At 37.9% G+C, this 27030-nt stretch overlaps 1 protein-coding gene across 11 annotated transcripts in view; it reads left to right on the forward strand.

Annotated features, from left to right (window-relative positions):
* LOC117418065 (gamma-adducin-like) overlaps window positions 1-27030 on the forward strand; it is a 73375-nt gene that overhangs the window by 37561 nt on the left and 8784 nt on the right. For 10 of the 11 annotated variants that reach the window (XM_058985288.1, XM_058985286.1, XM_058985289.1 and 7 more), the window contains 8 exons: window positions 14798-15025; window positions 18211-18349; window positions 20725-20876; window positions 21615-21695; window positions 24553-24702; window positions 24964-25107; window positions 25270-25368; window positions 26683-26856. In XM_058985288.1, coding sequence (XP_058841271.1) covers window positions 14831-15025; window positions 18211-18349; window positions 20725-20876; window positions 21615-21695; window positions 24553-24702; window positions 24964-25107; window positions 25270-25368; window positions 26683-26856 — 1134 coding nt within the window. In that variant the 5' untranslated portion in view covers window positions 14798-14830. Of the gene's footprint in view, window positions 1-11241; window positions 11379-14797; window positions 15026-18210; window positions 18350-20724; window positions 20877-21614; window positions 21696-24552; window positions 24703-24963; window positions 25108-25269; window positions 25369-26682; window positions 26857-27030 lie in introns of those variants that run through there. The other variant, XM_034030633.3, reaches the window with a different exon arrangement.

Below are 27030 nucleotides of genomic sequence, written 5' to 3' on the forward strand. Positions count from 1 at the left end.
ATGCACTGGTAATGGGAAAGGTGAGCTCTCATGCACTGGTAATGGGGATGGGAAAGGTGAGCTCTCATGCACTGGTGATGGGAAAGGTGAGCTCTCATGCACTGGTAATGGGAAAGGTGAGCTCTCATGCACTTGTGATGGGAAAGGTGAGCTCTCATGCACTGGTGATTGGGAAGGGAAATGTGAGCAGTGTCTTCAGAGTATGATGCCCAGCAGTTTTTTACAACATTTACTGGAGTTGACAGGAATTACGTGAAACATATATAATTTAAATCATGTTAACCTTTTAACATGTAATATATACTCTATCTTTTTTTATAAACATTTTACCTTTCACCTGTTTCGTTGCTGCATTTTTTCACTGCAGCATTTTGAAAACCTCATATCTCAAACACTATCTGAAATGCACGCTTCATACAGCATCTGCACTGCTATAACACCTTGTTCATGTTACTTTGTTTCCAGATTATATAGATATGCATGCATTGTCTGTGTGTCTATGTAGTCTGTTTACAGATTATTATGAATAGGACCATTTAATGTCTTTTTCACTAAATTTGATATGCCCAGTTTGAATGCTACCTCACTACTGCAAGCTACTAACCGATCAGAAGGACTGCAGGTGAATGGACAAGCCAATCACCTGCCTCTGCCTAACCTAAGCAACAGATGTTACCAATCCACTTAACCCAGGAGGCGAGAGCCCAGCCTGGGAAATCCCTGCCTGGCCTCTCCGGGTTGCTGGAGCACAATGATGTAAACTGTAGCGCAGCAGATTTCTGACTAACCCTGTGGGAGCACAAAGGCCAATAATTTGATTCCTATGGTTCTCTATTCAAGATTGATAATATTATTCTCCCTTCGCTTTGATTCGTATGGTTCTCTATTCAAGATTGATCATATGATTCTTCCTTCGCTTTGATTCCTATGGTTCTCTATTCAAGATTGATCATATGATTTTTCCTTCGCTTTGATTCGTATGGTTCTCTACTCAAGATTGATAATATAATTCTTCCTTCGCTTTGATTCGTATGGTTCTCTATTCAAGATTGATCATATGATTCTTCCTTCGCTTTGATTCGTATGGTTCTCTATTCAAGATTGATCATATAATTCTTCCTTTGCTTTGATTCCTATGGTTCTCTTTTCAAGATTGATCATATGATTCTCCCTTTGCTTTGATTCCTATGGTTCTCTATTCAAGATTGATCATATGATTCTTCCTTCGCTTTGATTCCTAGGTTCTCTATTCAAGATTGATCATATAATTCTTCCTTCGCTTTGATTCCTATGGTTCTCTATTCAAGATTGATCATATAATTCTTCCTTCGCTTTGATTCATATGGTTCTCTATTCAAGACTGATCATATGATTCTTCCTTCGCTTTGATTCCTATGGTTCTCTATTCAAGATTGATCATATGATTCTTCCTTCGCTTTGATTCCTATGGTTCTCTATTCAAGATTGATCATATGATTCTCCCTTCGCTTTCCTATGGTTCTCTACTCAAGATTGATCATATGATTCTCCCTTTGCTTTCCTATGGTTCTCTACTCAAGATTGATCATTTGATTCTCCCTTCGCTTTCCTATGGTTCTCTATTCAAGATTGATCATATGATCCTCCCTTCGCTCCAAGCAGCAGTGTTTTTATTAGGACCCCATTTCTGTTTCAAATTATGTAAAACTCACTTTGAAAACCTGGTCCTGGACACTTCTGTGTTATGAGAACGTGTTATATTATGTAAAGACTTTAGGTTTTTGGTATACTTTACCCTGTGCACCATTTTATATTTGGAACATCTATTTTGGTTGGTTTAAATAAGTAGCTTTTTTTTTGTTTGGGCTTTTATCAGTACTGACTGCCACATAAAGAAACTGGGGTTATTCGTCAGGCTTTTACTAAAAACTTATGAAGCTGAACATGGCCATTGGGAAACCAGCAGGATATATCCCAAAGCACTCATTAAAATAGTAAACAGTTTTATATGGGGCACATTGCTGGAGTGACTAGGTCAAGTTCATGGTTAGGAAAGACAACTGTTGGGTGTACTGGAGGTATGTTTGTTTCCATCAAAAGGTGCTGGTGTTCTTGACCTGTAGCAATGTTAAGAAACCTTTTTTAATGGACCAACTGGGGTCAGTAAATATGTTTACATTAGAATTTGATGTAGAGCACAACGACAATGAAGTGTTTAAAAACAAAAACAAACTAGAATTTAATACTAGCTGGGAGTAATGGGCTTTGTGTATTAAAGACATCTGACACACACAGCTTAGAAAGCAGAACTTGCTGTTTAGCAATATTTGCAACTAATATGCCTTGATAACATTGTGCCGACTTGTTCTGTTAATGTTTTGTTTTATAATGATGTTTCTCTAAGGAATTGCTCTATAGTATCTGAATGTTTACTCGAAGTTTCCAAGGGAACCTCTCATACTTGACTGTGGAGCAGATGTTATAGCTAAAGGGGTCAGTGTTTGAAGTGAACAAGTTATGCATTTCATGAAATCAAACATATGTCCTGAATTGAGCCAGCCTTTTTGACGCCATACAATTTCCTGGAATTGTTAAGTAAATGAATGCAGGATTCTAGTGTGTCTTTCTCAGGGTCCACAGTGCAAACACAATACCCCAGTACCTTCTTATAACTGTCAGCCACAGCGGCATGTTAAGATTGAAATTAACCAAGAACCTGTACAAACTCTGTGCATCAAAAAGTTAATGGCTATGATATATTTCAGTGGGAATCTCTCTGCTTGAACTAACATAACTATTGTCAGCGCTGTCTCAGCCAGCAGGTATTGGCAGCCAGTGTTACTGTCATCACAGTCTGTCCCATCAGGGGCCATTGTGGGGCAGGCCAAATGTCTCCTAAATTGGGACCAGAGGAGAAAAACTGGGTAATAGGAAAATTAATAGCTGTTGTCATTTCACATGTAGATGTTCGTTAACATTTTCCTTCAAGATTTCTGTTGAGAACACTTTTATGCACAATTAGAACACAGTGTTCCATATTTGTTTTCTAAAGCATTAGATGCACTAATTGACCACATACTGTACCAATGAGCTTGGTACAGAAAATATGCTTCTTTTATTTAAAACTGCTTGTGATTTTAATATAACAAAAGTTTTACTTAAGGGTTTTCAAGCTTTAGACATTTTGAAAGTCATTTGGAAAGTCCTGTGTTCTGGTTAAGCAGTTCTTTCCATTCTCAAAAGAAAATTTGGCTTTAATCTGTGATGCTTGCGATGGAATGAGGCATTGGTGCCAGCATTTAGGGACAAAAGGAAATCATTTGACTATGGACTATGGATGTCTGCAGTGCATTGTGTGGTTATGTCAGAGACATTAACTGGACTGACGGGACTGAGAAGGGACATCCAAAATATTATTTATAACCAAATCTTGCAAGGTTTGTACTTTTAAAATGAGCTTTGGTATAGAAGATAAAAACAAGTTAATTGTTTCAGAGAGAGCTAATGTTAAATTTCAGGGTAGACAAAAACATTCTAAACTTGCTGGCCTGTGTGAAGTGGTTTAGTAGGATATTGTCGTGTTTGGCATGTGCACCAGTGGTGTTGGCAAAAACAAAACGCAAGGTGTAATTTATAAGTTTAATGAGCATAAATGTAACAAACACAATGAGGTAATACTAAAGTTTCTGCTCCAAAGAATCACACTGCATGCTACAAAACTACTATAAACTGGTTACAGATTACCTGTTGCAGTATGTCAGTCTGACTTCTAAAGCTGTCATTTTGGAGAGTTCTCCCTATAATGAACAGTGATGATAGTGTCAGCTATTCTTTTCATCACATTTGTAATAAACATCCAATTATTATTATTATTTTTTTTTATTATTTTATTTTTTTATTTTTAACTGATTTATCTTTGGCCTATATTCAAAGAGGGGAAAATGATATCTGTTTAGGGTTACCAAGCTATGTAGTGAGCAAGGAGTCTGGAGTGGCGCAAAAGGTTCAATAAATGCCCCATCCTCAATTCTCTTGTATTCATTTGTTGATTCCAAACTTATGAACAGTAGTGTTGATAGATACATCCGTGTAGAAAAGCTGTTTTAAGTAAGGGTGAAAGGGCAGCTTGATATGGGTTAGAAATATCGCACCATGTATCTTAACTAATGTGTTCTTCATTTACCGGAGAGTGTTGCAGGGGTACATGTTAATAGTTGCACTCTGGTGTACCTGATGTACTTAGTGTTTAGACATGTTTCTGGGAGATCTTTTACATTCATTTAGATAACTCTAATATTTCATAGCCATTCTAAGTTGTCCTTTTAAGTTTACAGTGCTAACATTTTCAAATGTCACAATTGTTAATAAATACAGTATGAAAGAAATGATGGCATTTTGTTCTTTGACCGCCCAAATGCAGATGCAAAGGTCAAGGGACTTGAGAGTTTGGCTTGTGTCCTAAAAGTCCTGTTTACAATAAAACAAACCGTCTCTGTGTCTCAGACTCCCATTGTGTGCAGAGTTTTCCTAGCTAACGTGTTGTTTAGGTCTACATGGTGGGGACTGCTAGAATCTGTATTGGTAGGCTGCTCATTAAAAAACATAATTGCAGTAAGATTAGTGGCCTGTCAAAATAATTATTTTTGCTGTCAAGAATTGTCAAAGGTTTTGGAAAGAGTCAATTTTCATTACTCTTGTTTGAGTTCTTGTACTTTTAACCAGAGTTTCTTTGGCTGTATTGACAGACTCTGTACAGTAGTTTACTGGTAATTATCTTTTAAAACCTTGTATTAACATATTTTCGATAACCTAAAAACATTTAATAATCAGGAAAGTATAAATTATGTGAACTTTATTCTTGAATGATCATACTCTTTCTGTCTCTGTCTTAGTGTATGTACCCTTATTTCATTTTTCAGTACAATACTTCCAGTATTATTATTATTATTATTATTATTATTATTATTATTATTATTATTATTATTATTATTATTATTATTTTAGTAACAGTTTTCTATTGCTAGGATTGCAAGGTAATCTTGTTCTGTGTAGTTACGAGTGGCACCAATGTGGAACAAAAGCTAAATGAAAGCCCAATTTATATACATGCTTCTATTGGACAGGAGATGAAAGAATAGTGTGGCTTCCTTCTGCAATGTAATCTATAATAGTACTGTACGGTATGTTTAGTGGGAGGTGCAAAGTACTTTTTTTTTTCTTTTCAATTTTTTTTTTTTTTAGTTTTTTTTAAATATTTTCTTTCTTCTTGTCCTGTAGGCTTTGATGTCTTTGCTAGAGCACGGGAAATTCAACTAGTAAAACTACTGCAAACTACAATGGAAAAAAATGCTTGAGCAGCTTTTACTGTGGATTTTATCAATTGTAAAAGTGTGTATTTATATTGAACAGATTATGTTTATACTAGAACTGTGCTGTGTAGTTTTAGACTGCCCACAATTGCAGACATGTCCTTGCTTGCAGTACAGTAGTTCAATAGAATTGTAGACCTCACAGTGAGATCTCATTTCCATTTTTTCAAGTGTAAAGTAATGGACTACATTAGTCAGAGCAGGGGTTCACAATTGTGATGCACACACGCAGGCAAGCAACAGTTACAACACAGTAATAATAAATTTATATGTACAATATTTAACAGTTAATCTAACAGTATCAACTTTTCAAATCAATTATCACGATTGCTTTGATTGTGCTTCCTGAGACAATATTCTCCTGGCTCGTATCTGGAATACCCAAGGGTTAAACTTTGTAAATCACAGCAGAGGTAGTGTGGACACAGCTTTCCTAGATGGAGAGCATAATTTGATATGCACTTTACACACAAGGAATGCTTTAATTGTTGTCATATGCTTTGCAACTGTTACAATATGTGCAGACTTGACCCCTTCACTTGTCCTTGCTACTGCAGAAGAGGCAGTATACCCTGTTGTCTATGGTAGAGCTGACTACTAATGACAAAATATGTTTTATATTCATCCAATCAGGTTCCACTACGTTTTTCCAACGTCTGCAAAAGTGCATAGCCGTGCATTGAATCTTGGTGGGGCCATCCAGTTTGCTTAAATCAGTCGATCAAAGAACTAAGTGGAGCTGGCATGGATTAATTCAATTAAATCAACTTTGTCTTGTAATTCTTTTCTAATGCCCTGAGTGGCCTAGAATGGTCCAGGGTCTATCCAGGACACTTAATCAGGACATGGCTAAGATTGCTGATTTTGGTCCTTTGTGCAATACAGTTGGAAACAACAGCTCTGCCATAACTTTGCTCCCTCCCAAAAGCCACGGAAACCCCACTGACTGTAACCAGACCGCACATGACCACATGTTCTAGGTAGAGCTCTGTTAAATTCTGTGTTTCAGCCTCGAATGGGTTGTTGTAAAGATAATCGCACCTCAAGTCTTTTACCTCAGAAAACATGAAGTTGCAATAAAGGATTGGTAGTTTAAGTTGTGTCCGTAGTTTGTACTGCTACAGTAAGTAAATGTGATCTGGAAATAATTGCGTCAGTTGGCATTCGCGGTTAAGGTAGGGCTAAGGAAAGGTCACGTGTGCGTGACAAAAATCATTACCGTTTTGCTAATTTGCATATCTTTGGCGTCATGTTTTGTATCATTTCCGGCACTTCTGAAGATGTCAGCGTCCAGAGTGAAAGGAAAGTTTCCTTCCAAATGTTTTTTAATATTAATCCCGTTTTATAAAAACTTTCTGGCCCACACATGTACCAGCAGAGGAAGTTGAAGTGATCACAATGAGCAATCATACCGTATATGCAAAAAAACACCACTCTACAGCAGGCAGTTCTCAGAAATCCTACTACAATGTCAACACGAAATGTGCTGCATGCAAGTGTAGAAAGTGGTAAAAAATGATGGGCTGAATGGGCTAACACTGCTTCTGAAACAGAGTAACTATGAGTGACAGACATAGAGAACCATTTTTGAATTAATAAAAACTGATTTCTTTTAGGAAGTAACTGTGCTGACTGACCCTTACTCACGAGTGCTTTTTACTGCATATAATTTTTTATATCTTCAAATTTCTCCAGAAAACATGCAAGATATTTATTTATTTATTGGATGTGTATGCAAAAACAAATGAGGTACATCTTTCCAAAAGTCAACAAAACAAAATTCAATGTACAGCGATATTTTTCAGACCACAAATACTAGTTAAGAACACATATTGTAATATGTATTGGTCTTAAAATGCATTGCCCTGAATTTTGACTTTTCACATTTTTTGGTTCCAGAATGCATATAAAATAACCCAATCTTAATGAATTGTTGGTAATTTATTTTAGACATATTAAATAATAATTGGTGAGAAAATGGATCTGTCTTCATTTTTTAAAGCCTTTCCTCAGCTCTACCTTAAAGGGTTATAATTGTCATAATTTGGTTCCAAGGTTGAACTTTTGACTCCGTACTGTGTTTCATCAGGCAGGAAATGAGAATTGCGAAACTTCAGTAAATAATAATTCAAGCAGCTATTGTTTTGCTGCTCTGTCTGAACTGAGAGAGGCTCTACAGTAAGGGCATTTCTTTGGAGGCTCAGGTATTGACATTGCATGGGATGTGCTGAAAACAGGTTGAAAGTGAGGTCATGCATATTGTGCAGCAGTTATTGACAATGCATGGGATGTGCTGAAGACAGGTTGAAAGTGAGGTCATGCATATTGTGCAGCAGTTTTATCCTAGGTGTTTATTGTACTGCATGAAGCCCATGTTCAACATACAAACATGTATTTAGTGTTTCTAAGATATAGTTTTACATTTGTGTGGTTCTAATATTCACCAGATGTTTGATTTTAAATTGTCCATGAACCATCAAATTCATAATTACTTATTTCTCATTTCCTGCTCTTGTTGATTTTCTTCACATTGAATTGCACATGTGTTTTTCTACAGGTCATCCTCTTTAAATCCTACTTCCTTTAGCTCTCGTATGATTCACAGTAACTCAGAGTAGGTATTAGGGTTACTTAACCAAAGTTGTTCTGTTTTTTTTTTCCTAGGATTTTGTTTATAAAGATAATCTTTCTTAGTCAGGACACAGCTGAGTAACTCCAGTCTCTAAAACCAATATTGCTTTCTTGAAAGGTAAACAAAGGCTTAGACGAAGACCACCAGTGGTGTTTTTTGTAAACATTGCTAGTTATTTTTTCCCTGTACAAATACTGTAACTGGAGTAAATGTTTATAAATATATAAAACAATAAAAAAAAAATAAAAAAAAAGAAAGTGTCAGAGTGGGAGTCCTACATAAAAAGGTCTGGTATAGACTCGCCCTGGCTGTGAAAACCAGTTCCAGAAAGAATAAAAGGAGAAAAGCAGGCTGGCCTCCTCTTTTGCTTAATAAAAACAATGGAAAAGGTTACGCAACTAATTTTTATTAATCTGATTACCGGAACCCAAAATAATTAGGTCAAATGTTTGCATTCCAAAATGTGTGCATCGCCTCAGTTATGCCCCCCCCCCCCCCCCCCCCCACGATTAAGTTACGGTTCATTCCAAAATGTGAACTGAAGCTTGGGAAATAATGGAAAAAATCTAACAAAATATATAACTACTGGCAGTAGATGTTCTGATCTCATGTTTGGCTTGTCTAACTGGATTACTGACCATTGCAGGCTGATGTTCAGATGATGTTTACGGGTTATGGAGTGAATACTTTTCTTTGGGGGGGGGGGGGGGGGGCGGTATTGGATTGGATTTACTGCGTGAATGAACAACTCTTACAACGTGGAGACTTGAGCAGTGTGCATTGAACTTGTGGGGGCTTGGTGCAGTGTGCATTGAACTTGTGGGGGCTTGGTGCAGTGTGCATTGAACTTGTGGGGGCTTGGTGCAGTGTGCATTGAACTTGTGGGGGCTTGGTGCAGTGTGCATTGAACTTGTGGGGGCTTGGTGCAGTGTGCATTGAACTTGTGGGGGCTTGGTGCAGTGTGCATTGAACTTGTGGGGGCTTGGTGCAGTGTGCATTGAACTTGTGGGGGCTTGGTGCAGTGTGCATTGAACTTGTGGAACACTATTTGTTTTCATTTTATTCCCCACATTTAAACTCATTTTTACTTATCACCTAAATGGTTTAAATTGATCTGATTCATATGTCTTCATCATGCATCACGTTGGTACATTTTTGGCAGGTTCTGGGTTTGGGTGCCTTGTTTTAACGCAGTCAAATAGTCTTGAATACATTTCTTAACAAATACCAGGCGGAATTTTACACAAATTGGCTCCATGTAAATCAAGACAGAGCAGGTGCTGAAACAGAACCAGCTTGGCTTTGTGCCATCATATGGCTTTTTATATAAATTCAGTTTCTTAAACTGGGATGGCCTGAACCTGGATATCATGTCCTGTGCACATGGTGCTTGTGTGTGAAAAAGGACCCTGATGCTGCTGTGTTGTGCCAGCTGGAGATGGTGCAGTGGAGCAATGCTGAGACATCACTCTACAGCACACACTGTAAAGTGAGTGCCAGTGGTCTTCATGGCAGTGTCACAGGTTTCAATAAACCAGTTACATAGAGCAAGCTAATACATTCATAACATTTGTATTAAAAAGACTGCATCTCTCTTGTCTACCTTATATGATACTGTAATTTGTTTACTCTTAAGATCATTTAACCACTTCACCATGTACTTTTTTTTGTTTGTTTTTTTGTGTTTTTTTTTTTTAAAGTATAGTATATGGTAAAATTACTTGGGGTCATGTAGAATGTGTAATTGCATTAAGTATACATATACATTTAACCATTAAGACCTTAAGACCCTCTCCAACATCGTTGGCTTTAATTAATATAAACGCACTGATGCACAGTAGCTGTGACCTGTTCCACTGCGCTACTAAGGTCTTTTCTTGTTTCTGCCCGCATTTGTATTTACTTTTAAAGAAGACTAATTTACAAGCATAACATTTCTTTCTTATGTCTGAACATTACAGACCAGCCTTCCATTTATCTAAGTGGGTGCTCGGCCCCCTGCTAACTTTCTCTTCACTAATTGAATTCAGCTGCTGTGAATGAATTCATTAAAGTTCAATGAAACTGATGCAGATTAGAGTATTTCTGATTAAATATTGATGTAATTTACCTATTCCAATTTATCTATTCACAGATGGAAATAAACTGCAAATAATGTCAGGGATTGTTATCTGCTCCATAGATTGGAGAAAAACAAGTACAGTATGGGATTGGGATTGGGTTTGGTTTAGGATTGTTGGTATTGATCATCTGTCCTATGATGTAACGCAAATACTTCTAATTAATGAGCAAAAATAATCCAAGATCAGAAGTTGATTGAAAACAATTCTCTTTGCTAGGATGCATGTCTGTCTAGGAAATGCACTGCCTGAGTTGATTTTACTAATCCAGCACACTACAGTATGTCGAGCTCTGTATATAAAACCCGATTTTATAGGATGCTTTAATTATATTCATAGTTAATGAGTTTTGTACTCAAGTTGTATATTTCACTTTTATATGACAATGTTTTAGATTCTTTTATAGACATGTTTTGTTTGTACCTTGGCTGGGAAAGAGGCAAGGCTATTGTTTATAATGGATACAGTGCAGGATGCTTACTGCTTTGCTATCTTATCAGTAGCATATAAGTGTCACTATTAAAAGCAATTGTACAACGTCAGGATGGGAAGCGTGTTTTTCTTTGTAGCACTGTGTGATCACACAGGAAGTGGGGGCAATCACTGAAGCAAGAGAGTATACAGTATGGGTGTAACCTTGTGTCCTTAATCAGCAGCATCTCGCTGTGCAGTGGCTGAACTGAATATAAAATACATACTTTTATTTTAAGTTCCAGTAAGTGACTAACCTGCCACTGTACAACAGAAACAGCTCTGTAATTCTTAGTAAATTAATCTTTATCTTCATGACAGGAACAATTATATTAGAATATATGTAATTACATATTTGCAATAATAATAGTTGTAGTAGTAGTATAATAATCTTGAGGCTTTCTATTAAGTCATTCTGTGAAATGCATTTATCTTTAATTAGAATCTTTGACAAAATGTGACTTCTTGTAAAATTCTGTTTTATAGTAGCCAGGTCCAATAGCTGCTGTTCTGTCCCAGCAGTAGTTTAATTATGCAGATCACGTGGCCCTCAGCTTCACACACACAGACACACACACAGCTGTTGAAATCTCACGTCCAGGGACTATAGCACAACAGGGCGTGTCATCACTCTCAGGGCTGGAACTCGGTGCCCAGGCACACTCACTTTAAAATAGGATTTCACAGGACAGGGTCGTAGAAGGGGGCTGGTGTTCTGTTTACTGGAAAGGACTGGAAGATATGTTTAGTTTTTGTTCTCTTCAGCTGCTTCCTCAACTTCCTGAAACAAGAGGAGATAATTTAAAGGTGACTAATTAATCATGTGGAATGTAAATCTGAATCTAATAATCTTGCCAAGGTAGTCTGCATACATGTTATGTGTGGCGGTTGATCTGAATGGATTAAACCTGATTCTTCTTGTATCGTTCTAAAGTGTGTAGGTTAGAATCTCTTGCTGAAATATGTGAGTGTTTGCTTGCTGCTTTAAATGTGTGTCACACAGTAGTTGACTAAAACCTGTGTCATATATAGGTTATTATTTACCATTTATTTATTTACACATCACTACTTAATAAATCTGGAGGAGCCTAACCCTGCTTTTACTACATGTCCTAATGTTTGTTTTTGTTATTCATAACTTCAGCTGGACCCCAAATAAATTGTTGTAACATACTGTCATGTGTACAATAAATACAGTCTGGTCTCCTGAAATGTGTAAAGTGTGTTAACCTTTCCACGAGGGGTATCTAGTGTTCGATTGGGTCTTCTTGCTGGTATTTGATTATTGAGGAGACTGTTATTAGTATGTGATTTACAATAAGGAAGAGTCTTGTTAAAGGCACTGTGAATGGGAAAGACAGGGTGTTTTGTTATGGTTGCATGCAATAACTGGTTTTGCCTTATTTCTAAATGAGGATAATAGCTAGAGACATTTTTATGTAACTTTTTTAGTAGTGTCCTGCATGAAGTTTTCATTGTTCACGCCCCTCCCTCGCTTATGCAATACACTTTCAACAGTGCCTTAAGTATTGTAGATATTTAATTTTGCCTTTAGCCTTTTGGTGACACGTGCACGTAACAGAAGTGGCACCAAAAAACAAAAACAGAAAATGCCGTCAATTGTACAGTACAATAACAAATGACTACAGCTGTTTGGATAATACTAGAACAAGATCAGAACTAAGATGCAACGCTCCTAATAGCTGCTATGTTTGAGGTTGTGAAAAGCATTGGTTGCATATAGTATAATTTCCTATAATAAAATTGATGATCGCACCAAGAACATTTTTTTGTCGCATATGTGACCAAATTGGGTGCACCTTGGAGCTCATGAGAACACTAAGAGTTTGAGCTATCAAGTAAAAGAGATGTGAACAGTGTAGAATCTGCAGACTCCTTTTCAAATCTATTTATGTCACTTGTTCATGGAAAATTGAGTAAGTGATACTCTGTTAATTGTACATGCATGTGGTGTTTCCCTTGTTTTTATCAAGCTAACTTGGAATGTCTATCCCCAGCAATGTACTGCGTGTCATACTGTTTAGTTTTAGGCTGAGGGAACATGAAGCGACTTTGTGGTATGAACTTGGTGTCAGGAGACTAGGTTTCAGGCCACTAGGTTTCAGGCCACTGCATGGCACACCAGGGGGAGCTTGGAGTTTGATACTGCAAAGTTGCCTCAAACTAGGTCTCCTGGAACCAGGTTTCAAGCCACTGTTTGTGCAAAAGTATCTTTGTGTTCCCTCAGCTTTACTTGCATCTTGAGAACCTCTCCAATTGGGATGAAGACATTCTTTGGTCATTGATTGGATAAGGGGATATAATCAGGTGGCTGTCAGTCGGTCTTATCCCATTTTGGTGAAATGTGTATCTTTTAGTAGTGATTTATTGAGTGTCGTGAATATATTTCCTTTGTGAAACATCTTTCTAATATATCTTCCAGTGACCTACAGTACAGCAGTTTGTAATCACAGATCCTAGGAAATAAAAAGCTTTCTTAGCAGGTAGCTGGTGGTTAAGTTTTGTTGGTTAAATGTTAAGAAATGAAAGCTGGTCTCTGATTGGCTGAGGGAAGGTCACGTCTGGTTAACAGTCAGCCTTGTCAGAGTAGTCATGGCAATAGACAACCCAAGTTGGCTCTCGTGTTAGTTTTTCCAAAATCTGGGAGTTAAAAAAAGGCACCATCAGTAATAGTTTACTTAGATCACTACTGGTATGAAGCAGTTACAGTTACATTTACTGTATCCTAGATCACATCTGACCTAGCTCTGCAACTAAAGAAGAATCTGGTACCTGTCTTTCTTTTTTACTATGATCACAGTCGGCTCAGCGGCAGAACTGATCACAGCACTTCAGAAGAAACAGAGTTTCTGCAATGCCAGAGGCTAACAGTATTTCATTGCCCAAGTTATTTTGGCATTGTGTTTTTGGAGAGATTCAAATGTAATTCTCAGGTCTTGGTTGGTGTGGTACAGAAGGCCCCTCCACAGTCACTGACAGCCATGTACCATTGGCCTAGCAGCCAGTTGTTTCTTGCTGTTTTTTAATTCACGTTTGCTCAAGACATCCAGCAGAGATGTTTTGTACTGTAGTGCTGTGTGGCTTGTTAACAAAAGTTACGGCTGGTTACAGAAGTCACACAAGCAGTTTGTCAGTCAGTTGAGAAGCTTGTATGTAAAGCCTGGTTCTACTTTCTTCCAGACACCTGCTCAAACCACTGAGCCACACTACTTACTTCCGACATCCTCAGAAGCAAGAGAGGTTGACACGGTTGATAGAAATTAAAGTAAACCGTTATAGATTAAGCTTCATAGCCTTTTGAGGGACCGGTCTTGTGAGGCACCATCTGGCAGACCCCAGGGTTTTGCTGCCAACCTCTAATCCTGAAGAGTAGTGGAACCTGGATAATGACGTCTTGCAGAGCATCTCTGTAGTCTCGGTATGATCATGTGAAACCAGATGCAATCTCCCAAACACCAGGCTGTGATTCCCTGCTGCAGAGTGAGGAAGGCAGCGTCCCTGTATCCTCATCCTTCTCCTCAGCATGGCTCCGATTTGGATTAGGGATGTGATAAGAACTGGGCAGGGTTTCTGTTCATCAGGTTTCATGAGTTGTAATACTGTCAATGCCTGTAAATCTGCACATTTCTTCCTCTGCATAGAATTTTTGAAATGGCATTATACATTTGTGGGAGAAATTATACATTTGAACTGCACTTTCTACCTAATCAGTACTGTGTGTTCTACAGCTTCTTTCGAATTCCATTCACTTTCAACAAGCTTGTTTTATTTTGGTCTTTTTTGTGTTGATTAATACACTGTGTATTGCATTTTGTTTGGACTTCAGAGGAAAAAAGTGACCATCTTTTGTCTTTTTTTTTTTTTTTTTTTTTTCAGTGTACAAATTTCAGATTTATTTTTTGTTGAGCAAATACAGTAGATGATTTAGAAGAAAGCTGAACATGTAAATCACAAATTGCTTTAAATCGTATCACACTTTTTTTTTTAGGTGGATGGAAGTGTACTATATTTGTATACAGTAACATGCATGCACTGAAAACCATAAGATATACATTTTCTTTTTATAATGACTCAACTTTATACCCAGTCACTCAGACATCCCTTAATAGAATATGCATTTAAAAGTTGTATACATGTGTGCTGTCAGAATCGCTCGCTGCATGGCCGTCAGTCACTCTTACTGTCCCGGTCTCTTTGTGTTTCAGGTGAAGATACACATCAGAGCACAGCAGTGAAACATGAGTGCAGATGCTATTCAGGGGGTGGTGACTACCCCTCCCCCACCCAGCATGGGCCACAAAGACAGATACTTCGACCGGATCGACGAAAATGACCCAGAATACCTCCGTGCAAGGAACATGTCTCCGGACCTGAGGCAAGACTTGAACATGATGGATCAGAAGAAGAGAGTCACTCAGATACTGCAGAGTCCGGTACGTTGTGCTTTATCTGGTGTGCTGTGGAATTTCACACTAACAAAGGAAAAGAAGAAGAAAGGGGGAAGGGGGGGGGGGCAGTTTGCATTGTGACTTTGTTCTCAGGCTGCTGTGTGGTGGAAGTAGCAGAAAGTCTGCCTTGTGACCAAGGTCCGGGCAGCATCAAAGTTATCCTGAGCTAAACTCTGCGATGGACTGTTAAAGTTCATGCAGATTTTACAGTCTGAAAATAAACCACGTTTATAAATTTATAAAAAAACTTTTGGTGTGCCATTCGTGCTGCAGTTTATCACTTTTATTATTTGGACAGTGGAGCATAATACAATATTCAGACTGCCATCAGGTGATATCCAGTTTTCACTGGCTAATGGGTTTTATTTAGTTGTTTTTATTGTACCTTTAATATAAAAACAGCTAACCATGATCTTAAGGTAATTAAAGGTTTCAAATAGTTTTAACTTGTTTGGCCACCCATGATGATTAGGCTTGCTTTGTAATTGTAAGTGGTTATGTTGTAGGTATTTAAGTAGTACAAGCTTGGGTTGGAACAGTAACCATGTTGCCCTATGAAGAGCTGTAAAACAACATCAGTTCTGGCTTGTGATTGAAATAAATCGGCAGCAGTCATGAAGAGGCAGAAACAGTTAGGTTTGGCCAGCTGAAAGAACAAGTGTTTGCCGTCATGTGTGTCTGCATGAGTTATTAGGACATAGTAATATATTTAACAAGGCTGTCTGTCTGCAGCATGCCAGGGGCCTAACTACCCTAGGTCATTTCTCGAAAGTGCACACAACCCGTTAATACACCTCTGGTTCTGTCTTGTGATCTCCAATAATATGACCCACTTTTCTTTTTGATGTGCCCATCATATAAACTTCAGTCATACTGTTGGTGACCTTGAACTCTCATTTAGCAGTGAACTTGATGTGCATGTCTTTCTGATAAAATCATATGTAGGTGAGCAGCTTGCCTACGGTCAGTCACTCATGTCATAGTTTTAAAGAGCTTTGTTTGCCTATCAGTATTGGTCCAGAAGGATCTGTGAATGGCAGTAATGTCCCCACTAACTGGACTAGGTCTGGTTCACTAGGACCAGGTCTAATAGTCAACATCATTGCATAAGAAAGCATGAGGATGACAAGTAACATTCTCAATAAAATATTTTTCATGTTAACTTGTGCAAAGTGAAGCTTGTGTTGTGAAGGCCAAGTAAGAGTTGGGCTTTGCAGTTAGGAAATGTACCCACATGCACTTCTTAATGTTTCCAGTGATTTTAACATAATTAAGGAAAAGTAGCAGTATATTCAATTATGCATTCTCTCCCCATCCCCCACCCACCTCCCGCACACACATTTAATATTTTTTATATGAACAGATATTTCATTTACTTATTGAACATATGAAAGTTATTTTCTAATTGAACAATGCAATACAGACCTGCAATGTCATAATTGCACTAATTTTTCTGATATACTGTACAGTAGTTATGGCCTTTGGACTGTCTGAAAAAATACCTTGCTGGCATCATTTTACTGGTAGGTTGTTTAAATCTTCTGGTTTTTCTTGTAAAGCTGGCTTTGCACATGTCCGAATGATTGCTTAAAGAACTCTAAATACACTGTGATATCCTCGTTAAAGTCATTTTTTTTGTACAGCATAGAAGTAATCTCTGGAAATTGACAGGTGTTTTACTAAACCTAAATAGCTCCAAAAGATTACCTCACCTGACTAAACCTTAGTTATAAAGCAGATCATTTCTTGGGAGTACTATTGCATTTCACTTTCAATTTTTAAACCACAAAATACAACAAAAAAGAATATGTTCATTTACCTCTGACCCTGTGTATCAGAGTTGAGCTTTGCTGTACCATGCGTTACCATGGCAACTGTTAAATGTGAGGGAATGTTGGCTAGTAACCAGTACCATTAAGAGGAGAAACACGTTTGAATGGATAGAGGAGTTACAGCACCTTCTGGGTATAAATTGATAAGCTTGAAAAGGATGTCCAACACAGAAATGCAGGTATTTGCCTAAATGGAGTTGGAGTTTGACAGATGCTGCTGTCCTGGTGAGACGGAGAGAAGAGAATACTAAGTGGGTGGGAATTTAGAATGTGGTGAAACATTGTTTCATCTTGCAAAGTGCTGGAAGTGGTTAAACCTGGAGGAGTGATACTGACTGCTGTTGCTTTTTATATTGTAGCAAAATGGGTCTGGGAGGAAGCTGTAAAGCTGTCTTTTTATTGCAAAAGAGTTTCTGAAATGAGAGGTATTGGGAAACCTCTGGCACTGTTCTGATTACAGCAGTACTATATCCTGATGGACCTCTTGAGCAAGACTCACACCAGGACACCTCCCTGAGGTTTTCACAGCTATGCACAGTTTAAGCGTTCTTTATTGTTATATTTCCAGTAAATTGGATTGTCTAGGAGGGTTTTTAGTTCCCTTTTAAATGTCAAAACTTTCCTGGTAATTTCTTTCATGCTGACTGGCTTTGTTTTCCCAACCTGTCATAGGTTAAGTTAAATAAAAATATAAAAGTAATGTAATCTTGTAGGTGGATTTGAATTATACTTCTCAAAGCATTTCTTGTTTCTGTTATATCCAAGGTGTGTGTGTGTGTGTGAATAGCATGTGCAGTATTAAATTCTCAAACATGGTAGTTTAAGTGATTGAGATACAGTATTTCACACTTGAATTGTAGTGCTGAGAAAAATGTTGAGTTGCTAAGCAACGTTAGTGTATTGCATAACTTCAGGAAGTACAGTACATACTGTAGATGTAGAAACGCCTGGTCTTGTAATGCAGAGGGGTATATTTTATAGGTTGTTTGATCAGTTATAAAGGTAACAGCTGAAGCAGGATTCAAAATAGCCACAAATGAATGAACAGGGGTGATGGATTTTGCTAAGACTACTGGTTGTCGTTATTTTTGTAATTTGTTTGAGAACTGTTGTGACCTGCAGGGAAAGGGGTTGGAGTCATACCATGGAGTTTACCTTCAATATAAACACATTTCAACAACTGTTTCATGAGCAATAGAAAGTTAATGTCTTTCCGGCAATTCCTTTTTCGGTCTGTTTGATACAGTTCAAAGAAACATTTTTTAACTATACCAAAGTTCATATTATTAACCATTGATGTTTCTCTTATTTTTTTATTTTATTTTTTTTTAAATCCAGGCCTTCAAAGATGAACTAGAAGGCCTAATTCAAGAACAGATGAAGAAGGGAAACAACCCCACAGGGCTTCTGGCATTGCGGCAGATAGCAGACTTAATAATGACCAGCTCGATGGCAGGATTCTCCACCTCTCCCCTCAGTAAGTACTAGAGTGTATTGTCAGGGCTCTACAGTGCCCGTTTTTGGGAGCATATGCTCCTAAAAATTCTCTGGTGCTCGTAAAGACGTTAAGAGCACACGTGCGCCTATCTCAGTGTGTTATTTAAAACCGCAAGGGCGAGATGTTTTACTCATGGATGCTCCACCACAGCACCTGAAGTCAGTTATGCTCCTCCACTGAATGTGTGAGCCTGTTTAAAAAAAAAAAAAAAAAAAAAAAAAAAAAAAAAAAAAACTGTTAAATCACGATTCAGTTTACTCGCAATGCACTCTGGGAATGTAGTTTATTAGTGTCTGTTGCCCATTGCAACAACGCACTAAAAACTACATATCCCTACTACAACTTCTGTCTCATCGATACAACAGGCGCTCATTTGAAAACGTTCAAAGTAATACTGTGTGGGGAAGGGAGAGAGGAAGGAAAAAGGAGATCAGGGAGGAAAAACAGGAAGCATAAGTGGTCTCTGTTAATGATTTTAAAACGAGTGTTAAAAGTGTGGAGAATTTGTCTGTATTCATTTTATTTGATATATTAGATTTACTGGATTTACTATTTACTTTAATATATTTAGCCTACTTTTTGCTTTGTAAAAAAAGAGAATACTTATGGTAAATGTTTTGATTTAGTTATTCATTATTTGATGAACATGAATATATATGGTATATGAAAAATATGTAACTGTTCCCCATTTTGTCATGCACAAAGTTGAAAAAAATGTTCATTGTGTATATTAATATACAAATATACAGTCTTTGTGTGTGTGCTCCTAAATTTTTTCAGTGTGCTCCTAAATTTAATTTTAGGAGCCCTTGTAAAAAAAAAAATTAAGAAACCTACAAATTGCAAAACAACATAATATCATCAAATTATGTACAGTGAAAAAATAAAAAAAAACATAAAATGTATTTAGAAGTTACTTTTGCATTTCAACCTAAAATTATTTAGAAACATAAGCATCCTGTTCATTAACATAAATAATATTGATCTCTTTCCCTTTCCTGTTCCTGAACTATGTAGATTTCATTCATATCAGCTTTTATGGATTGTGAATTACATTTTTTAAATTATGCATTTGCTGCTGATGTTTTAATGAACAAGTGATTTCTATTCCGTTGGTAATTCAGTACTGTAATCAGGTTCCATGTCCCTTTGGCCCCTGAACCAGAGGCACTTACAGGGAGACCTGCATAAACTGCTGAGTGTGATAAAACAAGCTGTCCAGCCAGCCTGATGAAATGCACTGTCCCTGCATTCTGTACTGGAGAGGCTGTCTCAACTAATCCCGGCTCTCTTTCCCTCTGCCACTTCCAATTGGTCTGTTTACCATAACTGTCATTCAAAGTGATTGCCATCTGTGTCACTTCATACAATTTTACTAACAGAAAATGTAAGCTACACAACATTTTAGCTGATAAATAATAAACCCACCAATTTCACAGTCGTTGTGACGGTGTGTTTGAAGTCTTGTTTGCTTGGATTATTTCACAAACCTGAGGTTGTATTCTTTATATAATTTAAAACGAGCAGTAGCATATAAAGCTGGGACCACATACCTAGCAATTACTATTGTTTTAAATAGCTTTTTTCCACTAGGACCTCTTCTCTACTACTTTTGTATCTGTAAAGAGCACACACAAGCTGTGTAATCAGTGGGGCAACACCTCTCTGCTGTTTTTTAATTGCAGTGCCACACCAACAATCAAAGGCAGCTGTGGCACTTGCTATCCGCTAGAACGGGCAGCAGTTCACATAGAGCTGCCTCCATGGCTGTTCAGCCCACAGACATGAGAGGTCAAAATAACAATGCTTTATCTACTGAAAAATAAAGCTCATGTGATTGTGTGCCCTGTGTAAGTCTTACACTGACGGTTGTTGTTGTGCTAAAATATTGCAGATAATCAAACTCCTAGTACAGTATTTGGTTACTAAGGTTACTATTTTTGCAAATAAAGACTTTGATAGGAACTGTAACTACAGTAACTAGAAAACACTCAAGTTGTAATATTTATAGCAATAAAAAGAAACGAGTAACATTTCGATGAGAAGTCTTCTAGTAATAATGAATACCCTACAGAATGTATTCGATGTGAGCTCAGTTTAATTGAGCATTTTTATCTGGTTTCACAGACCTTTTATTAGCACTAATCTAGGACTATCCAAAGTCACCTCAGGTAAGGTAGTCAGGGTTTGTAAAGAAACCCGTTTATAGAATGCATGAACGTTTAGGTAACAGAAGCTTAGGTAAACACGGACAGTTCCAGCTCTTCAGCTCTGTATCGTTTGGGGCGGATTATGTGCCCGCCTGCCTCCCAAGTTGATTTACAAAGTGAAAGTGTTAATTGTGTCTCATTTAGGCCTTGGAATGGTCACGCCCATCAACGACCTGCATGGAATGGAATCCTCCGCGTTTGTGAAAGGAGAGAAGCTGACTCGGTGTAAACTGGCCAGCTTGTACAGACTGGTGGACCTCTTCGGCTGGGCTCACCTAGCCAGCTCCTACATTACAGTATGTGCCTCACTTTATTATACAGGGAGCCAGTCGTGTCGAGACTCGGTGTACTGTATGCTTTGGGTTTCAGGACCTCCACATCTTCAATGTCTAAAGCTAAAGCCTGTCAAAACAGCTCCAAACCAGGTTGATTCATCACCTGTATGGCAAATACAACTATTATAGCCTTGTGATTGATTGTGAGCCGAGTAGAATAGAAGTCCATTCTACCTGCAGTAGTTTTCTTGCCCACCACCTGCACACTTTGAAATCACGTGCTAAGGTGAATGAAAACCATAACTCTTCAAGACAGAAGGGTGTGTGTATCTTCTTTACATATTGCCTCATGGTTTGATTTTTATTGGTGGTATTATTAAGATCAAACACACTGGATGCTGCTGCAAAAGTAATTCCACGTGAGCAGAAATGAATATTTGCCCTGCAGCGCTGCAGTAACAAGTATTTGAAAAGTTATTATCACAAATCCCATCTTGCACATAAGCACAGGCAGCTTTGGCCTGCTACAAAGAATCCATAGGCATTTAAACAAAACAAAATATATATATATATATATATATGCAAGGTTTAGCTGAAATGTATCTTTTATATATATATATATATATATATATATATATATATATATATATAAGATACATTTCAGCTAAACCTTGCATTTTTTCCCCAAATAAAATAAACCCCATGATATATTATCCAGCATGGCTTCATTGTTGTTTTTTTTCTTATCATCTGTGCCAGGTGAGGGTCAGCAAAGAACAAGACCATGTCCTCATTATTCCCAGAGGGCTGTCCTTTGCTGAAGCCACAGCTTCAAACCTGGTAGGTACAGTAGGACTAAGTCATTAAAAAGAAGGAACTGTGCTAGGTGTCACCGCAGACCTTTGCATGAACGGTTGTAGCTCTGATACCAGGAGTGTTTTATACATGTACAACAGAACAGGTGGCTGGGTGGCATGGATTTGAGTTTTAGTCTGTTGTTCTCTGTGCTGTCTGTATGTGTGTATGTCCAACAGAACAAGTGGATTGTAAAGTACCATAAAACTTCAATTAAACGCCTCCAACGTTTATTTACAGTTTTTGCCAGCAGACCCGCGTTTATATTCGATCACTAGTTTCACATGCATCAAGTGGTCATTGAGAAGCCGCTAACACACAACCTTGTAGCAACATTGTAACTCAATTTAAACATTCCAGCAACTTTGTTAAAAGGTTGTGTGTCAGTGGGAACTAAGTAACAGTTTTGTTTTATAACAAAATGACATTTGTATTGTACAACCTCAAGTATAAAGCGTAAGTATTACGGTCTTTTTGTATGCACTGGTTAACAAGGATACGGTATGCAAAACATTGGAAAATGAGCACGTAGAAGTACGAATTTGTATTTAAAAACGGAATTAGATCTACCATTGTTGTTGTTAATAATAATAATAATAATAACAGTTAAATCCACTAAAAGACAGCCCTGTAGATATCAAAACACAGGTGCGTAGGCTATGCTATGCATTACATGTAGGCCTACCTTAAATTACGTTTTCTATTATTATTTATTAATCCTGAGAGTCACTTTCCTCGCTGTCACTTATTAGCAGTTCATTACACTCAAGCTCCTCCTCAGCTTCCTCAGCTTCAATGGCAATGGTAGAGACCCAGCATTTATTTACAATATTTGCCAGCAGACCTGGCTTGTATTTGAGACAGGCGATTATTTGAGAACCGGCAATTATTTGAAGTTTTACGGTATGTCCTTTCAGTTGCCAGAAAACATACCTTTTGTACAGGTGTTTTGAAAACCCACATTTAATACTACATCATTAAAGTGCTATATAATCTGCAAGTGGTTGATTGCAACAACAAAAAAACTAAAATAGTAATTATGGTTATACTAGCCGTAAACTAAGTAAGAAAACACTGAACTTTAGGTATAGTGACACATTACTGCTGAGGAAAACAGTCGAGCTGTAAACCTGTTTTATTTTGTTTTTTTTTCTTAAAGCAAACATGCAACGCATTAGATTAGTTTGTGTGGAAGCCTGGAGTCTCCAGCACTGGATATAACATTGATTTAGAGATAGGAATATTCTACATTAAAAGCATGGGGGAATTGTCATGGTTTTTATTCAGACCCCTCCCAAAAACCTGCTAGGGTTGCTGTTTTCCTTCTTACTCAGAACACATGTAGCTTGCCAGCAGTATTTGTTGTAACCTGCTATTACAAACCCTGTGTGAGGAAATGACTTCATGGGAGCATTTTGGATTGAGCTAATCGGTAATCAATACCAGCTGTGTTTACAGAGTAACCGCCATCAAAACATGTCAGCCTTTTCCATGTTTTAAAAGTCCTGTAAAGCTGTGACCATATTAAACAAGCGACTTTAAAGGTGGAGAGTACTTGTTATTTAGAGGAAACTATAAACTAAAATAAATCTTAATAGATACTGTAGGCTGATCTCCGAAGTTTTGATTTCCTTGTGTTTTTTTTACACTATAAGTTAGTGTCAGCGTGTATCTCTTAACCTCTTGAATACTTGTAATCCTATTGTTAAATAAAAATAATTTGTGTTGATCCTCCTTGTAGTCTAAATGAAAAACTGACACAATGTTTTTTGAGATTAATGTTTTTTAGGGGTATTTTAAGAGTAGAGAATAATTATTTGGTTAAAGGTCTCGCACACCGGACGTGATGCAATTGGTCCTGTGATAAAATGGTACTTTCACTGGGACACTACCTTTTACACTAGTGGTGACTGGTGCTAGCGATGTCATAGGCGACTTTCCTCTGATTGTATCATCAGCTGAAAAAAATCACACGTATGATAATCTTGTTATACAGAGAATACATATGTAGAATAGCTTTTCAGAATACTTATTTCAGTAATGGTAGACGAATCATACACACCAGCTATATCCAGTTCCCAGGAAAGTCTTTTTGTGTCAGTTATTATACAGCTCCAGGTATTTTGATACTGCAAGAATGATCTTTTCTACCGCCATTGTTTACTGAATGAGCGCATGGGAAGCTGTTTCACAAAATCGCAAAAATAGACACCAATCCTTTTTTTTGGCATCGCTTTAGTGTCGCTCGTTGCATCGCAAGCAGTGTGAACGGATTGTATCAAAAATACATGTTTTATTTTTTTTGGCATGGAGCGGTGTGTCGTACAACACATTCGCTTGTCGCATTGCGTCTGGTGTGTAGAGGCCATTGACGTAATGGTACGTTCAAGTAAGCACTAAAAAAAACTAAAACTAGACAAACAAACCTTGGAGAGCTGTGTTGTCCTGTGTCACTTAATTATTAACCCAAAATGTTTTGAAGTTGAATACTACAGCAGTTATAGTATTGATATAGCCTAAAAATAGCTGTTGGATAATGGAGTTTAGACAATGTTAAGAGAGCCACAAATACAGGTCAAGGGCAATTAGATGTCATGTCTGTTGATGCGAGAGTGTTTTGTCTGATGGGCAAAACGGATGGATTCTATCATTGTACTATACTGTCCATTATACAATACAGTACATTACTATAAACTCTTGGACACAAAGTTGAAATAGTAAGGTACGTTAAATGCATAAAAATAAACCTGAATCAGTTAACATTCAAAACATATGAAATGAAGCACACATTATACAATAAAACATCTCGTACATGCAGCAACTCTCCCTTTTCTCTCCCCAGGTGAAGGTGAACATTATTGGGGACGTTGTGGATCAGGGTTGTACAAACCTGAGCATTGACCATGCTGGGTTCAGCCCCCACTCTGCTATCTACTCGATGCGCCCGGACTCCAGATGCATCGTACATCTCCACACACCTGCAGCTGCAGCCGTAAGTACTGCCAACCACTGCTTTTAATACAGCTCTTTCATTAATGCTGAAGTGTCGGGCAAAAGAAAGAATTTAAACAATAGCTTGCTGACATGCAAGCAATGTATAAGACAAACACATTTTCTTTGTGTTTCTATTTCTGTGCAGTAACTGGGGAAATGGTGCTGGGTTATCATATGAAGTGACTTGCAGAATGTATTGAACAGCCTTTCGTACAGTAAAATGATGTGGCTAATGCTGTGCTTTTTCACTTCCATGTAGGTTTCATCTATGAAGTGTGGCATCCTCCCCATCTCCCAAGAGGCACTCATTCTTGGTGATATTGCCTACTTCAATTACCAAGGGTGCCTTGATGAATCGGAAGAGAAAGTTGAGCTCCAAAAAGCTCTGGGTCCATCTTGCAAGGTACTACTAAATTTGTATTGTATTGTAAGGATAGATTTTTTTACCCTTCTACATTATTGATGAGCTTTGATATTTTCTGAAACCCATAATATTGATTTATTTTACATTAGTACAGTAGTGTGTTTTCACAGTCTCTGAACTATTCCTCCCTTCTGTTCCCAGGTGCTGGTACTGAGAAACCATGGTGTGGTCGCTCTCGGGGAAACGATAGAGGAGGCCTTTCATTACATTTACACTGCCCAGTTAGCCTGTGAAATCCAGGTAAGATTACTCATTGGCAAGTTACCCCTTGACGATAGTTAGCAGCTTGTAGATTCACAATTTGCACCAATTATAAAAAGTGCAGATCAGCTGATGGGTGCAGAACGAAATCAGCACCACTGTTTTGTTTGGTAACTAGCTGGTAATGTCACCCAGCAGACCAAGGAAATGCTAAGCCGAAACGTTGTTTTTTTAAAATGTTTTTTTTAGCCAGTAATGTGGTTTTTTTGATCTGCGAGTTGCAGGGTTTCCTTTTTTTATTTTATTTTGAATTTTTTTTAAACCTAAACCTTAAATCTGCACCGCAGTTGACTTCTGTGATGTAGTGCCAGTTCTAATCTGTTTTAATATCAAGTTTTAAAACAGACAATTTTGTCCCGTCACAAACCCTACAATAACAATGAGCTCTTTTTTTCCATTCTTAAAAGCTGTGGAAGCTGTGTCCTGAGGCTTGTACTTGAAATGTGTTCTCCCCGGTACAGGCCTACAAATCTGCTACGAATCTGTTCAAGCCTATTAAATCCAAACACTTAAGGTGTAGAATAACATTCCTAGATGGTGCGGGCTGAAACGCTTTGTACCCATGCTTTATTTATGCATCAGAACTGGTTCTGTGTCGGGTACTTTTCTCATCAGTTTGATGTTAGATGTTTAGGAAGGTGGGCTTGTCTACAGTGCTGCACACCATGAATCTAGGCTTGTGTCGGCTCCAGTAAGCGCTTTTTAAACGACTCTAATTTCTTTCACAGTCTTGTTATTTCGTACAACAGGTCAGCAGTGTGAACCATGTTCATCTTTTTTTCGTTGTTGTAATGACACTGTGTGTAGACGGTATGAAATATTAATGTGTTGCATTAGACTTGTCCAGCCCTGACGGTTTTATCTTACACCTACTGGCAAGAACACATCTGGTAAGCAAGTGGCTTCAATTGCAGCTGAAGTTTTATCTATGAAGGTATCAACCCCCTGCAAACAGCATTATTGTACCTAGTCGGAGCAAGAATCCTTTACGGTCACAGCCCATCAGAAACGGAAGACGCATTTTACTCGTATTCAAAAAAGCGTGACTCATCAAATACTTGTCCTGACGGCTACGGTTTGTGTTGCTTGTTTAAAAGCTCTTTTTGGCTTTTAAACCGGTTTGTTCTGTAATGTTTTGTTGGCATGAGGTTTGGGTTTGGGCAAGACTTCTATTTAAAAATAATAATAAAAAGAAAAACATCCCCTTGGATGCAACCCCTCTAACAATTGTGAATAAACCAACACGCCACGTTACAAAGCTATACATTACCATGATTTTTTTTTTTTTTGAAGGTAAATGCATTGTCGTGTTCCGGGGGAGTGGAAAACCTGATTGTCCTGGACTTGGAGAAGTACAAGGCTGTCACTCAGGGAGTGGCGGTGGGGGGGGTTAGCATGGGCACCCAGCAGAAATGGAAAGTGGGAGAACTGGAGTTTGAGTCACTCATGAGGATGCTGGATAACCTGGTGAGTGTGACATGGAAAACAAAACAAACAAAAAAAAGCGGCTTTGCAGAAAAAAAATGTTTGGCTTTTAAAAAATGATTTAAGAATGATTTTACATCATACAAGAACTTTATCAGGGTTATCAAATTGCTATACAGCAGGCTCTGCCAAATCGTTCAGCCAACACATTGTTTT

The sequence above is a fragment of the Acipenser ruthenus genome, chromosome 13 (assembly GCF_902713425.1).
Source record: "Acipenser ruthenus chromosome 13, fAciRut3.2 maternal haplotype, whole genome shotgun sequence".
Taxonomy (NCBI): Eukaryota; Metazoa; Chordata; class Actinopteri; order Acipenseriformes; family Acipenseridae; genus Acipenser; species Acipenser ruthenus.